The following is a 16,378-nucleotide window of genomic DNA, read 5'->3' on the forward strand; positions in this document are numbered from 1 at the left end:
GCATTCCAAGTGTGAGATCAATTTCTTTTTATTGCCATCTTAACAAAAAGACTTGGGAAGGCAACCTTGGATTCCAGCATTGGAGGGCAGGGGATGCCAGGCAAGGATCAAGCCACTGGGCTGTCGGACAGGGGACTGTTCGGTCTGGGGTAGCAGGAGCCCCCAAAGAACCACAGAGCGGGGAGATGGAGCTGAGGACACAGGGACATTGCCGGTGTCCCCCATGCTCTCAACATGGGACAAAGCGTGGTCTGGCTTTAGAAGCAGCACTCCAGGAACAGCCACAGCAGGCACTGGAGAGAGCGGTCCTCCCACCCCCACCATGGCTCTAGGGGGCAGACGTGGGAACGGTGGGGGGGGGGGCAGGAGGAGAGCTTCTGCTGCGGTCAGCCTTGGGCCAGGGCAAAGAGGACACAGAGCTGAGCTACACGTTGGGGAGAGCTAAGCTTGCAGGTGCCACCCCACCACCCTCCCTGACTCGAGAAACCTGGCTGTCTGTCCACACTCCGCAATGAAACATGAAGCTAGACACGTGGGTAGCTAACGCATATGCAGCCCAAGCAAGCGGAGGCGAGGCATGCTGGAGCTTGGATGGGACAGGAGCTCGGCTGGGTTCTTCTAGAAGCCACAGGAGGAGTCACCTTGTGGGTGCCAAGGCTCGGGCCCTGCCTCTTCCCAGCACCCGGGCCTTAATGCCAGGGTGGTGTCAGGGACTCACTTCCTAAATGCTGCTGTTGCCTCCTAGGGGCACCCAGGAGAGTGGAGGCAAGGAGCACCACCCCTCCCAACTCCAGATCTGGCCTTTGACCAGGGGAGCCGGGCGAATCCACAGACCCGGTTTCCTGGCCCGCCTGCCCCCCACCCCGCTGCCCCACACCTGGACTAACTGTTGCGTCATCTGTCATCTATGAAATGCAGGTGATGCTGGTCTTGACGGTGCCAGAAACACCCGGCTCGGCTGCCTCTCCAGCTGTCCTGAGGACCCACTGAGATCACACATCTGCAAATGCAGGGAAAGCGGAAGGTGCCCTGAGAACGCCGGGGCATCTTCTCCTTCCTCCGACGCCATCCCATTCGTCTCCCCACTCCACAAAAGGCAAGCGCAGCAGCTGAGCACACGCACCGCAAGGGCAAGCACAAGGCCAAGGCAGGGGCACCCCCCCGGGTGCACTCGGAGCCCCAGGGAAGGAGAGCACGGGCCCCTTGTGGCAGGGGCTCTGCTGCTCCTGCCCGTCCTCAAGCTTCACCCCCTTGGGAAGCAGCAGGATCTGGGCGTGGGAGGCGGCTGTGGCAGCTCCGAGGCCGGCAGGCAGGATTCCCCATTCAGACGCTGCCCGCTCCTGCTGCCTGTGTCCCCACGAGGCCCGCCGCCGCGGTACAGATCTGGGGAGGCCGCCTCTCTGGCACGAGCAAGCGCCCGCAGGCAGCTTCGTCCACATCTTCAGCCTCTGCCAAAGACGAGTGTGCAGGGCTGGAGCGCGCTCTGTGGGAGCCCAGGGCCGCTGAGCTGCACGTGGGGAGGAGATGGCGGGCTCCCCGGTATCCTACAGGTGCCATCGGTCCCGGACACAAGAGGGGCTCCTGTGTCGGAGCCGGGCCCCTGTCCTCCGTCTCTCTTCCTCCTCCTGTGGACAGGCTGCGTTAGCAATTGTGCTTTCTCTTCCGAGACCTGGTAGTCCGTGCCGGGGCCACCGGGGCCGCCGGGGCCGGGGCCGGGGCCGCCTGCGGGGGCTCTGCCGGGGGAGCCTGGGCCTGAGCGGTCGAGCCTGTGGGCGTGACCCCATCGGGCCCCCGCTGAGAAGCCCGAACACCGTCTCGGATCTCTGTCAGCGTCTGGCACATCTGACCGACGCGGCTGGACAGCTCGGCCATGGTCTGGCCGATGGCGTGCATGCTGTTCGCCATGTCCCGGTGCACGGTCACCAGCTCCTGGCAGGTCTGCTGGAGCGCCTCGGTCTGCCGGACGTGGGCGTGGAGGAGCTGCCAGTCAAGGCCTGTGCTGGGCGGGCTGAGGTGTGGCCGAGGGGTCCTGCAGGCAGCCTGGGCCTGGGGTGAGGGCCGAGGCAGGGCCTCCGGCTTGGGACCCACCATCTCAGACTGGTCCGAGGAGGAGGAGGAGCGGAGCAGGGTGGGCCTGGCCAGGCGGGCCTCTTCCTCCGCGGACCGCTGCAGGGACGCCCGCAGAGGCTGCCTCGAGGGCCCGGGGGCTTCCTCATCTTCATCATCTTGGGGGACAGAAACAGAGAAGGGCAGATGATTACAACAGAAAGACAGGGGGCAGCCCTGGGCTTGGGCCCACCCCCAGGTCACTCGCTGGTCCCCCTGCCCCACCACCCCTGAGGCTCACTCAGTGCCATCCACCCCCAGAGAAGCACCTGCTCCCCAAATCCCTGAGGCGCGGGAGCCAAGCGCCCCTGGGGAGAAGGGCGGGCGCGAGGACTGCCCAGGTCCCCCTTCCTCTTTTCGGAGCCGCACCACTTTGGCGGGATAGCCCAGGTCAGGGCTGTCTTGGGGAGCCCAGGTCGACCCTGTGGCTCCCTTCATCTGTCTGGGACTCAGTTTCCGCAGAGCAAAGCTGATACCTGCTCTGTCCACCTACCCAACCACCTGCCCACCTAGCAGGGTTGCCAGGGAAACTAAACAAGAGAGCCTCCAGGAGGGAGCTTGGCGAAAGCCTCAGGAGCCACACCTGCCAAAAGGCTCCAGCCTCCATGCGGCCGCGGTGGACTTGCTTGCGCCCCCTTGTGGTCTGGCAAGAATCTGCAGCTCTAAGCGGCCACAGGGGGCCGATGCACAGGGTGGCGTGGGAGGGAGCTGACTGGAGCGTGTCTAGCAGGGGAGCCACCCCGGCGGCCAGCCCTGATGTCCCCCTCGACCCGCCCCCCTGGTGGGCCACCCGGGAGTGTCTGACAGCTTGCAGGCGCCCTGGCACAGACGACTCCTTGCAGCCAGTCACAGGGAGAGGGGCCCAGCCCCCACACACTCAGGCCTCGGCTCTCTTGGGAGCCGGATCAGGAGCGGATTCCCATGATAGGAATAAAAAATATACGGGTTCCCTGGGCATCCCAGGGGGGCTAAATGCGGAACCACCCTCAGGCGAGGTGACGGGGAGGACAGAGACTCATGCTGACTCCAGCCACACGCATGCCTCCACGGGGTCCCAGGGCCTCCCTCAGGCGGGCTCGGGAAGAGCCCAATTACTCAAACCGCACCCGGTGGGACAGTTGCCATCCTCCCCACCCCGGGGATCCCAGGACGCCCGTTCTGGCGTGGCAGGGCTGGAAGGAGAGGGCGGGGCTGAGGTGACGGTGCTCTCTCCCTTCCAGGGCCTCCTTCCCCAGAGCCCCTGGTCTCGTGCTGTAACAGCTGGTCCACTGACCAGGAAAGGAGGACTGGCCAAGCCTGCAGGGGAGGGGTCCCGCACCCCCTGCCCAGCCCAGGTCACATTTGGGAACCTCATTACCCTATGTGTTAGGGAGATGGAGGAGAGAGCAGGGCAGGATGGAGGGAACGGACTTCACTGACTTGTAGACCCCCTTCGTTTTCTCATAACTGGGCAGAATCACCCACAATTTAGCAAAACACAGATTCACGGGGAGCTGGCAGACCCAGGCTCAAGTTCTGGTTCAGAATCTAGCTCGGGGGCTGCCTCGTCTCTGGAGCTCAGCTGCCTTGTCTACATAGCGAGGAAGTCAGACGGGACGGTCTCTGTTCCTTTCTGAGTCCTGAAGAACTGGCCCTGAATGGCCACCTGTCACGAGCGCTAGCCAAACAGGAAACTAGCACAATCCCAATCCCGACAACGGCATGGGGCCTTGGAAGGGAAGTAGGGTCTTTGTGAATCACCCTCCCCAGGCTGGCCAGCCGCTGACTTCCCTGTAGTCCCCCTGCCCTGCTCCCTTTCTCAGAGGCCGGGCTCCCATTGGGACTGTGGGCTGAGGGTGGGGGGCGGGCATGTGCAGAAGCCAGAACTGAAGGGGGTGCGGCCCCAGCACAGAAGGGTCTTGACTGCTCCCCCGCCCCTGTCAGGGGAGCCTCCGCTCGATCTACAGCCCCAACTAGAGCCTGCTGGGCCTGGAGATTCCAGTCAAGTCGGTGGCATCCAAGTCCACCCTGGGACACAGGAAGCCCAGGAGAACGGGGCAGAAGAGAGGTGGAGGGGGACGTGGGGGCAGTAGGGACAGGGAGCGGACCTGGTGAGACAAACAGATCTGAGAGTGCCTTAGCGGGGAGGAGAGGCAGAGGAATGCGGGGAGTGGGAGCGGGCCGCCGCAAAAGAACACAGAAGTCAAGACATTAGGAAAAGAGAGAGAAAAGACTGATTCCCCCCACCCCACCCCCTGCACCCTGGCCTGGGCCCTGAAGACTTGGCTGGCTTCCTCCCGCGCCCCCTCCCGCGCCCCCTCCCCCGCGCCTGCTACACTGGGTTTCCCTGGCTCCTCTCAGTCCTGGAACGTGCCAAGCGCCTTCCTGATGCGGGGCCTCTGTACATGCAGTTCTCGGCCTGGAGGCTCCCTGCTCCCCTCCCCGAGCCCCATGCTGCAGAGGCCCGTTAACTCTTACTCACCCTGTGCCTCCCAGTTCCAAGGCCGCTCCTGGGAGCCCTCCCCCGCCCCCCAGGGAGAGACAGATCCAGGGTCCCTGGCCATCAGACAGGGCGGCGAGGGAACTGGCGGGGCCAAATGCAAAATGTGAATGCAGGGCCCCTTGTTCAGAAATGACTATGATCTTCGGGAAAGCAAGAGCAGCCCGGTAAAGTCAGCACCGTGACCTTGTCTGCGCAGAGCCCAAGGGACACTGAGCAGGTGGCCTAGGGCGTGTGCCTGGGAAGTCAGCCTCGCTCTCAGGACTTCCTGCGAACACCCTTGATCTCTTCCTAACGGCTGTCCTCGTACAACGACTTAAAGCTCGTGTATTCCCACGAGTCTAGGGATGACCCAAGGGCAGGGGTGCTGTAGGTTTTATATACAACTCTGTCTTCCCAGCTCCCGGCACAGCTCCTGGCACAGAGTTCAGGAAATATTCTAGAATGAATGAACGGAAAGGGGCGGGGAAGACCAAGCGGGAGAAGGAGGGAAGGGTACATGGGAAGACTGGATGAGACAGGGAGGGACAGAAGAGAGGAGAGGGCCAGGGAAGGCGGGGGGGGGATGGCTGAGGAGGAGAAGGCCGGGGAGCAGGCAGTGGGGAGGCCGGGAGGGGAGGCCGGCGGTACTCACAGCTGGTTGACGGGCTGTCGGTGCCATCCAGTTCTGCCCTGGAGAAGTTGTGCCCGGAATGGGCTGTGAGCAGGGTTGACTCGATGGCCCTCTCGTGGGCAGTGAGCACGATGGTGGGGGCCCGGCCCCCAGCCCCGGGGCCCGACAGGGACTGCTGCATGAAGGCCAGCTTGTCCTTGGTCCTCCGTTTCATGTCATCCCATCTGTGCTTAATGTCCTTGACGGAGCGGGGGACCTGGCTGATGGAGGTGATTTTCCGAGCTATGCCTTCCCAAATCTTGTCCCTGTCGGCATGGGACAGCCGCATGGTCTCCCTCCCAAAGAGAACCGCTTCGTGGTGGGTCACCTCCGTGACCAGAATGTCCAGCTCCTCCTTGGAGAACTTGGGTTTCCTCTTGCGCTCGGCCAGGGGCGCCACATTCCTTGGGTTGAATATCCCACAAAGCACAATTGGGTAAATGACCATCAGGGCTGGTGGTCCTCCTCCTTCCTAATTGCCGGCCCCCAGTGGGGGAGCCAGGAGGCACCTGGGCACCCTCGCCCGCTCACCACCACCACACCCTCCTCCTAACCAGAGGCCCCTTCCCCTACTCCTCAGGGGGCAGAAGAGCAGGAGGGGTGCGGCGTAGCGGGTGGGAACATGGCCTGAGTCAGATGCCTTCCGTGGCAGGCCCTGCCAGCCCTGGCTAGCGGGGAGAGCCCCGGCTGTGCACTTGGCCTCTCCCGGATCCCTCTCCCCGCCGGGTCAGAAGTTATAGGCGCGCAGACCTCGGGGTCGTTACTAGGGAGGGGAAAGCAGAGCGACGTCCGAGAGCTTTAAAGCCCTCCAGAGGAACAAAGCGTCCTTACCGGGGTTAGGGGCAGACTATTGCCCCTGCAGACTATTTACAGTGGGCGTCCCGGCCTGTGGCCTCACTGGTGACGCCTGTGATTAGGGTGTGGTCACAGAAAGCTCACTCTGTCCTGTGGCTCTCTTCATCTCCCTCCCTGGCTCCCAAGTGCCCCGCAGGTCCCCACCTCTGGGGGTGTGGTCACTCCCCTCCGACCTTGGCGCTGGCTAGCAGCCGCTCTCTGGGGGTGGGTCACTGTGGCCTTTTGGCAGCTCCGGAGGAGAAGGTGAGCAGCCCGTGAGCGCCCACCGGGAGACCAGTTCCACTCTGACACAGGCCAGGAGTGACCCTGGTTTCCAACCGCACAGAGTAGCCAGGGGCTGTTTGACTGGCGAGACCTTGAGACCACCCAAGAGGGGAACCCCAAGCCTGATCCCTCCTCCTGCCGCTCCCACAACCGCGGCAAGAGGCGGGGGGGGGGGGCATGCAAAGATCCTTCAGCCCTCACTTCCCCACCCCACCTACTCAGAGCACCGTAGCTCAGGAGAAGGGAAGGCTGGGGCTTTGCTACCGGGCCAAGACCGTGACAGGGGCCCGCGCCCGCACTCAGACAGACCTGGAGCTAGATGTGGAGTCTCCTGTGCAAACCAGCTTCCCCCTCTATTAAATGAGGGCAGTAGTTCTAGGACTGGCTTCTAGGGCTGCCAGGAGGAATTCCTGGGGGAGGTCTTCAGTCTCTCCACTATTGGCATTTGGGGCTAGAAACTTCTCTGTGAGTGGGAATGGGCATTTTGGGCCATGTGGGACGTTTCTCAGCATCCTTGGCTTCTGCCTGATAGAAACCAGTAGCATTCGCCCCAAGACTTGTGACCACCCAGCATGTCTCAAAGCAAAAGAGCCCCTGGTTTCAGACCACCGATCTCATGAACGCAGAGTCCCCAGCATAGGGAGGCCGTAAAGCCAACAATCATTATGTTGATGCCCGTTCTCCTCCCGGCCCGCCACTTAATTTTTTGAAAAAACTCATCAACTCAATTCAATCACGCACAAGACCCGAAGTTGTCACGGTACAAGAGAAGATGTCTGCACACTGGAATGAGCAAGCGCAAAAGGAAGCTGTACATTAAGGGGAAGGGCAGGTTCCCAGGATGAAACTGGCTTTCCCCTCCAATTACCACGAGAGGGACATCTCCGTGGCAACAAACCACACTCCCAACCACCCCTACTCCTTGACTGTTGAAAGAGAGGGGCCCCACCTGGCACCATCTCGCATCAGATCGGGGCTGGCTGACAGGCCAGACCCCATGCCAGCAAGGCTGCAGGAGCAGAACCCACACCACACAGAGCCCAGGAGGCCATGCTTTCGCCTGGGCCCTGTGCACAAGCAGAAAGAACGCAGGCCCAGAAGTCCAGAGCTGGGTTCAGGTTCTGGTTCTGCCCCTGAAGTATGACCTTGCGTATGACCTTGCCCCGCTCTGGGCCTCAGCTGTACCGCTGTGGCAGGAAGGGCAGGATAGAGTAGGGGTTCTCAACACGAGCAGCGCGTCAGCCTCACTATGGCGAGCTTTAGAAATACCAGTACCATGGGCTCATCCTTGGCCCGATGAAGTCAGAATCTCTGGGGTGTCAGAGGATCGTCCAGCTAGTTCAGATGATGTCTTTCCTGGGGGTTGTGGTCAAGCCTGTCCCCAGAGTGAAAGATCAGAGATGGGTGGAGGCGTGGCACGGAATCAGCTCGGCAGGCCAAGCTTACCGTGCAGAAAGGCCCTGAAGCCAGGCCGCACTCAGACATACTCTCCTTTGCTCACCTAGAGCTAGGCAGGAGCCACAGGGAAGACGCCCAGGCCTCCAGTCTGGTCCCCGCTTCTGTGTCCCTGGTCACAGTGCCCTCAAATACAACCCAGCAATCCAACCCAGGCCCAACTCAAAGGCCCCCTGCTCTGTCCTCTGGGCCCTGGCAGCACACTGTCTGTGTCTTCATTCAACAAGTGCGGTACAGAAAATGATTTCCACGGTGGAAGGAGGGAGTCTGGGAGGACTGGGAGGCCCACGTCATCGAAGGCCGTCAAGGGCGCCCCGTTCCATGGTCAGCTCTGCAAATGGGTGGGACTTCCATGGGCCAGGCTGACTGGCACCCAGTGGTCAGGGAGAAGGCAGTTAGGAGTGTGACCATGGCCTTCTTAGAGACCCCTGCAGGGCACAAGCTCTCCAGATGATGTGAAAGGGGCTGGAGGGAAGGGTCCACCTGTCCCTGGGCACCTCTGTTTCCGTCCGTGTTAAGTGGCAGTGAGAACAGGTACCCTGACAAATAAGAGGACGAATCCTAGCGTGCTCTGGAGAGTGTAAACCACAGTCCCTCTCTCCCTCCCCGCCCTCTCCCCATGCTCCCCATCTGTAGCTCTCAGGTGGGGAGCACAGGTGGGCAGGAAGGCTTGGGGAAGGGGACAGCAGACCTCATCATAGCCTCCCCACCTCCAACCAACTTCTTGTTTGCTGGGAAGGTGGCAGAGTTGAAATACAGCACACTCCTTCTTAGGAAGTTCCTGATGGCCCTCCCTCTGGGCACAACCTCTCCCACATACCCCAGCCGCCAAGGGTCACAGAACCACGCAAATGCCCACAGAAGGCCCAATCCGTGGTGGCCATTTGAGGCCCTCCCCTCTCAACCCAGCTCAAACCCCCTATCACAGCTCCTGGGGCCTAGAGAGGGGCACCAGGGAGGCACCAGTGCAAGCCCGACCTCCCACACAGTGCACAGACCCCTCTGGGCGGGGGCCTGGCAACCCCTGCCTGGGCCAGCAGCACAGACCCAACAGGAGAGCTATGGGCAGAGTCCTCAGTTCCAGGCTCAGTTCCGCCGCCCCTGAGCAGCCCTGGGCCAGTCTCCTGCTCTCTCTGGCTGGCCAGGAAGGATCCTTCTGGCGCAAACTTCTGTCCCAAACACGGCAACACAGTAAAACCACTCTTGAAAGTACTCATGCCTGGGTGGTGAGTACCATGGAAAACCGAGCTAGACTGTGCCAGAAGCCTCCTTTTCCACGGGGCCACTTCAACAAGTGCTGGCAGCTGCACTGGGATGAGTCCTGCAACCCCACAGCAGGAGACGGCCCTGTGAGGGGGTCAGAGTCCCAGGAGAGGGAAGCCCCCTTCTTGGTGGGAATGCTGCCCAGAGCTGGGGGCCCTGGGCACTCCAAACACAAGGATGAATGTGTAGATGTTAGGGGTCCATCTGTAACCCACAGGCTTCCTCCAGAGTGTCCTGATGGAAGGCTGGGGAAGCAAAAGGGTCCTCCCAGAGCTACCTACATCCCAAACCCTGCAAACAGCAGTCCCGGGGCCTTCAGGGGCCTCCACCGCTGGAGACCTCGTAGGCTCCAGCACACTCCCCTGGCTTCCTTTCTGGAGTTTGAGAAAGGCTCCTGGGAAATCAGCAGAAAGCAGGACTCACCTCATCCAGTTAGCTTTAGTCTCGTCTGACCCATCTATAGACTTGTAGCGGTTATTCTTGTCCACAATCTGGAAGACAGAGAGAGAATCTAGAAGGCGCCACTCTTGAGTGGCTCTCTTGTCCCTGGAATCCTCTCCAAGCCAGGGTCTCCCTCCCTTCCGCTTGCCCTCCTCTACAATGCCTCTACTGCTGCAGGACTGAAAACCGAGCGGAGGCCAGGAATCCCATCTCCTTCTCCTGTCCTAACAGAAGACCAGAGACATGGCAGAAAAGCAGCACTTCCAGGAGCCCCGTACTACAATGATGAAAGTTAGAGCCAGCCCTTCTTCTTTCCCTCTAGCTTCCCCCAGCACTGGATGTCTGAGCACATGTGAGAGGGGCTTCCTCCTCTCCCCAGCCTCGAGCTGGTTGAGAGCCACAGGGATGGGCTGGTCCCTTCTCTTCTGTAAAATGTCCTGATTTCCTCATCACTCTTGAATCAGAGTTCAGCTGGGTATGGAGTTCTAGGCAGACTGTTTCATTGTCTTTCAGCCCTTGGAAGATTGCCCAAAAGGCTGCTATAGGCTGTTCAGGAAACTACTGTTGTTCTTTTGTGGAAAGGCTGTCAAGGGCGAAATTTAAGATTTTCCCTTCATTTTTTATTTAGTGCAATTTCCCTCTATTTTTGAAGTGGAGGATTTACTCCCTTAAAATTCTTATTACTCAACAAGCATATTACTTGGTGAACACATATCTCTTCTTCCATTCTGGAAAATTCTGAGAAACTCTTACATTTTTGAGTACAGCTTTTTAGTCATTTTCTCCAGGCATTTTCTCTATGTGTAGAATTTCTATTAAACATATTTGGGACTATCCCCCATGTCTTTTGACTAGCTTTTTCTATTTTTCTCTCTCCCTTTTTCCAGGCAGTGCTCTGAAAATATTCCTCAGAACTCTCTTCCGATTCACTAATTCTCTCTTTGACTGTGTCCAGTCGAGAATTTACCCCCTTATTACTGTTTTCCTTTTCTTTTTCCTTTCTTTTTAAATGAGCACTTTTAATTAGCAATAATCGTGCCTCAGATAAACCTCATTGGCTACGATACTGCCACTGCGCAAAGCTAAAATGAGCACTTTTAATGCAATGAATATTTTTCATTCCCAGAATCTTCATATCTATCTTTTCTTCATTCTATCTCTGTTTCACAAAGTCACATTCCTTCTGTTTCCCTCTCTTAACAGCTTTACTGAACTGTAATTGACATATAATGTGCCATTTGATAAACTTTGACAATTGTGTACACCCATTGCCACAATCAAGAAAACAAACATACCCATCACCCCCAAATTTCCTTATGCCCCAGAATCTTCCCCTCCTACCTCCCTCCATCCCTCCCATTCCCAGTCCACAGGCAACCAGTGAGCTTCTAGTCACCATAAATTACTTTGCATTTTCTAGGATTTTATATAAATGAAATCAAATAGAAGCCATGTTCTCAGCACAATTATCTTGAGATCTGTTCATACTGATGTGTGTACCAGACTTCATTCCTTTGTACTGGGAAGTAGTATTCCACCGATTGGGTGTGCCATAATTTGCTTTTTATCTACTTCTTGATGATATTTGGGTGCTGTCTAGTTTCTGGTTCTTACAAGTAAATCTGGTAAGAGAATCCAGTTAAAAGTCTTTCTGTAGACACACACATCTCTGGTGGGCAAATACCTTGAAATCGAATGGCTGAGTCCCATGGTAAGTATATGTATAACTTTTAAGAAACTGTTAAACTGTTTTCCCAAAGTGGCTGCAACATTTTACATTCCCATACAACAGCGTATGGACCCACCAGCTGGTCCACATCCTTGCCAACACTTGGTATGGACAGTCTTTTTAATTTAGCCATTCTGATAGGCATGAAGCAATATCTCTGTGGCTTTAATTTTATTTTTCTGATGATTAATGATTTTGAGCATCTTTTCATGCAGTTACTTGTCAGCTACATATCTTCTCTGGGGAAGAGTCTACTGGAATCTTTGCTCATTTTATTTTATTTTATTTTATTTTTTTAATTTATTTGAGAGAGAGAGATCATAAGTAGGCAGAGAGGCAGGCAGAGAGATAGGGGGAAGCAGGCTCCCTGCTGAGCAGAGAGCCCAATGCAGGGCTTGATCCCAGGACCTGAATCATGACCTGAGATCATGCAGAGGCTTAACCCACTGAGCCACCCAGGCGCCCCGAATCTTTGCTCATTTTAAAATCGGTTGTTTTTTTCTTTATTATTAAGTTTTGAGAGTTCTTTAAAAATATTTTTTGGATCCAGTCCATCATGAGACATAGGATATATGAATACTTTCTCCTAATCTAAGGCTTGTTTATTCATTCTCTTAATAATACCTTTCTAAGAGCAGAGGTTTGAAATTCAAACAAACAAACAAAAATCCACTGTTTTGTTCTTTTTAATGTGCACTATACTTCCTTTATTTCTTCAAGGATCATAAGGCTGAGGCTGCTAATTATCCGTCATTATCTATTATCTCCTTTGTCCATGGTAACAGAACCCCTGGATTAGAATTGGGCACCTGGCTATTTGTAATAACACAATACATTTTGGGACACCTGACTGGCTCTATCAGGGGAGTATACGACTCTTGATCTTGGGATCACGGGTTAGAGCCCCACGTGAGGTGTAGAGATCACTAAATAAATAAATAAGCTTAAACAAAACAAAACCAAACCAGGATATGTTTCTTGGTTTCTCTGCTAGCTAAGTTCTGGCCAATAGGATGTGGGTGGAAGGGTCAAGTGTCAGTTTCCCAAAAACTTCTTCATAAGACAGCTGATACATGCCTTTCCACTATGCTACTGCCTGGAATGCAGACGTAATGGCTGGAGTTCTAGCAACCAACTTACACTCTGAGGATACACTCTGAGCTGGGGTCAAGCTTGGTTCCCTGAGTGCTTAGTGGGCAGAGCCATAACACCAGGCCTAGACTATATTCATAACAGAAAATTTAACTCCTATTTAGCTCGAGCTACCATTATTACTCACAGTCAAACCCATTCCTGATACAAATCCTAAACAGTTATTTTAAATTCACTTTCAGAATATAATTTTCATTTTAGAGTGAATTCATTTGTCATTCATACTCAGAGGCTGTCTTTTTAACACTGTCTTCATTAGTTTTGGAGATTTGGTCTTGGTGGGAGGATTTATCTTTTTTGGTGGGGGGACTCTCACTGTAATATTTGGGGAAAAAAGGTGGGGGCTGGTCAAAGCATGAACTCTCAGTGCATTGGACTAAAAGCTCCTTTGCCCCTTCCACACACACCTTCTTTACCCATACCGTTCCTCTGGATAGTCCCATCCATCTCCAGACTCTCAACTTGTTCATTACTCACAATCCTCAAGCCCCAGAGGTGACTATTTGACTTCCCACGTGACTTCCTTTCCTTGGCTGTCTCACGGGCACCTCAAACTTATGTTCCCCAAGGTACCCACTCCCCCAGGACCACCCCCAAGCCCGGTCCTCTCCTACATTCCTCATCACAGTATCTGAAACCACCACACACTCAGGTTTCAAAAAGAAAGCCATCCCTACTATCAAAAACCAGTGAATGGTATACTTCCTATGGGTGAACTGTACAGTATGTGAATTATGTCTTGGAAAGGCTGTTAAAAACAAAAACAAAAACAAGTTACCCGTCATCCCTTGCTCTCTCATCGCCCCCCCCCCCCCCCCGCCCCGCCTCCATCCAATCCCTCAGCAAGTCCTGCCATTGCATGTCAAAACTTCCCCTCTAGTTCCACGGTGTCCTGCTTCCATGCTGGTCTGAGCCGTTAGCTCTCTTCCAGATGAACACAGGAAACCCTAACTCTCCTCCCCTGATGGGGCTCCAGACACCCCACCAGTTCTCCTCAGAGTAGCCACTATCATTTTTACGGATGTCACTCACCCAGGGGCGTCTGCAGTGCTTACAATAAAATCTGCACCTGGGGTCACAGCCTCCAGGGCCCGTGTCTCCCTACCTCCCCGACGGGCATCTCCGTCCTCCCCTTCACGTGCGGTGGCCATAGGCCCTGACAGTGAGCCTTTCCGCCGGGAGGGTTCACTGCCTACGACCTCTCTGTCCCACTCTTAAAAAATTCACAATCATGAAATTTTTCACGGATTCAGAAATTATAATGTGGCTGCCGTCCAGAATGACCTCCAGCTGTATCTATCCCCCACCTCGCTCGCCTCAAGAAAACACCTTGACATAGTTGAAGACGATCTCTGCCTCCAATTTCACCCCCTCTCTCCAAGGTTAACCACCATCATGAGGCTGGTGGGGAGCCTTCCCATTTTTACCACACAAGGAGCTTTCTAGAAAAAATGTACAGAATAGTTTTGCAGGTTTGTACAGTTCACAGATATGGCGTCCCACTGAATCTACCCTTTTGTACCTTTTTCCCACTGACTTTTGCATGACTGGTCCCTTCTTAACTTTCGGGTCTCAGTTACTGTCACCTCCCCTGAAGAAGCTTTTCCTGACCTGAACCTAAAGCAGGCTCTCCCCTGCGGTTTCCTGCCTACCACATGCCACCCTCCCAATGGCATTATCTCTATGACATCACCTGTCACTTCCTTTTACAGACCTAATTGCACGGTGCAATTTTGACATTGACAGTGTTTATCTGTCAGCTTGGCCATCGACTGTCTCCCTCACTGGACCATAAGTGAATGAGTGCAAAGCACATGGCTATCCAATTCATGATGGTGGCCTGGGCCCCGACCCACCACACAGCACATGGCATGGGACAGAATCCTGGCTGAACAAATGAATGGGTGGCTGAAGAGCCTTTTAAGGAAAAAGCAAATTAAAGGGGGGAAAAAAGGTCTAATGTTAATATTTTAGGGAAAAGGAAATGAGTCGTGTGCTGGAGCTGGCTTGCACTGGCTAATGAGTGCAGACTCTGGAATCTTCCAGAATTTTATGAACCAGCTGTTATTAGAAATTTAATTATATAAACTTACAATTCCAGAAATGCTATTTTAAGAGTAATAAATACTGAACGCTTACCACTTCCTAATTATTTTCTATTTCACTGTCATCAGTGTTCTTGAGGGAAATGGGCTTCTGCTGCACCTGCACAGGAGAAATGCTACGGAATGGTGGCTAGCGCCTGTGTCTGCCCACGGCCTGCTTCCATGACCTCATGCGGGTACCCTGAAATCGGCCACGGCGGGAGCATTTACACCATGGAAATTGGCACACACTCCCCCCACCCCCACCACCACATGACCAACGTGTGTCTGTACGTGTGCAGAAAGTCTGGGAAACACATTTCAAGCTCTCAACTCTGGTTACCTCTAGAGGAAAGCAAAAGAAGAAAGCAGGATGAGGCTTTTACTTCATTTGTCTATTTATGAGGTTATACTGCTCTTGTGGTTTAAATTTCGCAGATAGTGCTCGCTTCGGCAGCACATATACTAAAATATGCAAATAGACCAAAAGAGAGAGCATGCAGCTCAGGCTTCACACGGCCCTGCATCCGTGCCCCAACAGTCTCCCCAGATGGTGCCCCAGTCCTCGGGGACCTTCCCCTGGAACGTCGCAGAACCCTGTACTTTATCATAATGAGTCCCCCTGACATTATCATTTTCTGATTGTTCCTCTCTCTCCTGGGGAAAAAGAAAAGCATCTCTTGGCCCTGTAGCCAGTAGCAGGAGCACTCGGCGGGCACTGAGAGCCATGGAGCCAGAGGAATGAGCTAGAATGTTGGCTTCACCATTACAAGTGAGTGACCTGGCTTCAGCTTTCACATCTGTAAAATGGCATAAAGGCCAACACAGCAGCCCTGCCGTAATGACCCATGTGGGAGGCGCTCAGGAAACAGTTGTCATGACTGGAATTTGGGTTCTGACTGCAATCACAGTCTCTGGGCTCTTAATGAAGAGACAGATTGTTAATTATCATTAATTCTGGGCAGTGGGAGGTCTTTGGGTCAACAGTGAGTTGCTGTAATCTGCCTCTTTACGGCTTCAACTGGGCAGAGGGGCTCTGGGGGAGGTGGGAGCTGGGAGGACGGGGGGACTGCTTCAGGCCTCTGATGCCGGCTCAGATCTAGAGGTTTACTGAGGGACAGTTCTGGCCTTATCTTTCCCACATATCAGGATTTTCTCAAACCAATCATTCATTCATTCACTTAACAGCTATCACTGAGGGGGCGGTCACCATGTCTGGCTCTGCGGATAAAATGGTGATCCAGGGAGACAATGCCTTTGCTCTCACAAACCTCACAGTCCAGGGAGCCACAGAAGAGAGACCACTGTGACAGTGTGTGGGCAGCATGGTGGCAGGCAAAGCTGAGGAAAGGGGAGCTCAGAGCTGTGGCCAGTGTCTGAGAGTCAGTTGAGAACCTTCCTGGGAAATGCGGAATCCAAGAGAAGGTCTTGAAGAAGAGGAAAGTGAGGGTGTTCTGGGCAGAAGGGGCAGGAGGGGGCAGGATCTCACAGAGCTTGCAGAGCACGTCACACGTTACTGAGAAACCCAGGCCATCCTGAGTAGACAGCTGAGACCAAGATGGCTCAGGAATGGTCAGCCAGGGTCAGATGCTCGGGACCCAGTTGGCAGAAGGCTGGTCTCCCTGTGCCTCCCTCACCATAGTAACGACTAACAAAGACATTGGTAACGAAACACCAGTGGCTACCATTCAAAAAGCCATTTCGAGAGCACCTGGGTGGCTCAGTCGGTTGAGCGTCTGACTCTTGATTTCAGCTCGGGTTGGTGGGATCGAGCCCCGCATCAGGCTCGGTGCTCAGCAGGGTGTCTGCTTGAGATGCTCTCTCTCCCTCTCCCTCTGCCCACCGGCCCCTGGCTAGTGTGCAGATGCATGCGTGCATGTTCTTTCTCCTTAAAATAA

At 55.0% G+C, this 16,378-nt stretch overlaps 1 protein-coding gene and 1 pseudogene across 6 annotated transcripts in view; both read right to left on the minus strand.

Annotated features, from left to right (window-relative positions):
• Positions 1–16,378, minus strand: part of PRDM11 (PR/SET domain 11) — an 80,370-nt gene that overhangs the window by 15,425 nt on the left and 48,567 nt on the right. For 3 of the 6 annotated variants that reach the window (XM_046016804.1, XM_046016805.1, XM_046016807.1), the window contains one exon: positions 9,498–9,565. In XM_046016804.1, the coding sequence (XP_045872760.1) occupies positions 9,498–9,565 (68 nt within the window). Of the gene's footprint in view, positions 1–31; positions 2,226–5,219; positions 5,642–9,497; positions 9,566–16,378 lie in introns of those variants that run through there. The other 3 variants (XR_006820049.1, XM_046016809.1, XM_046016808.1) reach the window with 3 other exon arrangements.
• Positions 10,427–10,599, minus strand: LOC123950095 (annotated as a pseudogene).

Source organism: Meles meles, chromosome 8, assembly GCF_922984935.1.
Source record: "Meles meles chromosome 8, mMelMel3.1 paternal haplotype, whole genome shotgun sequence".
In the NCBI taxonomy this organism is placed as follows: domain Eukaryota; kingdom Metazoa; phylum Chordata; class Mammalia; order Carnivora; family Mustelidae; genus Meles; species Meles meles.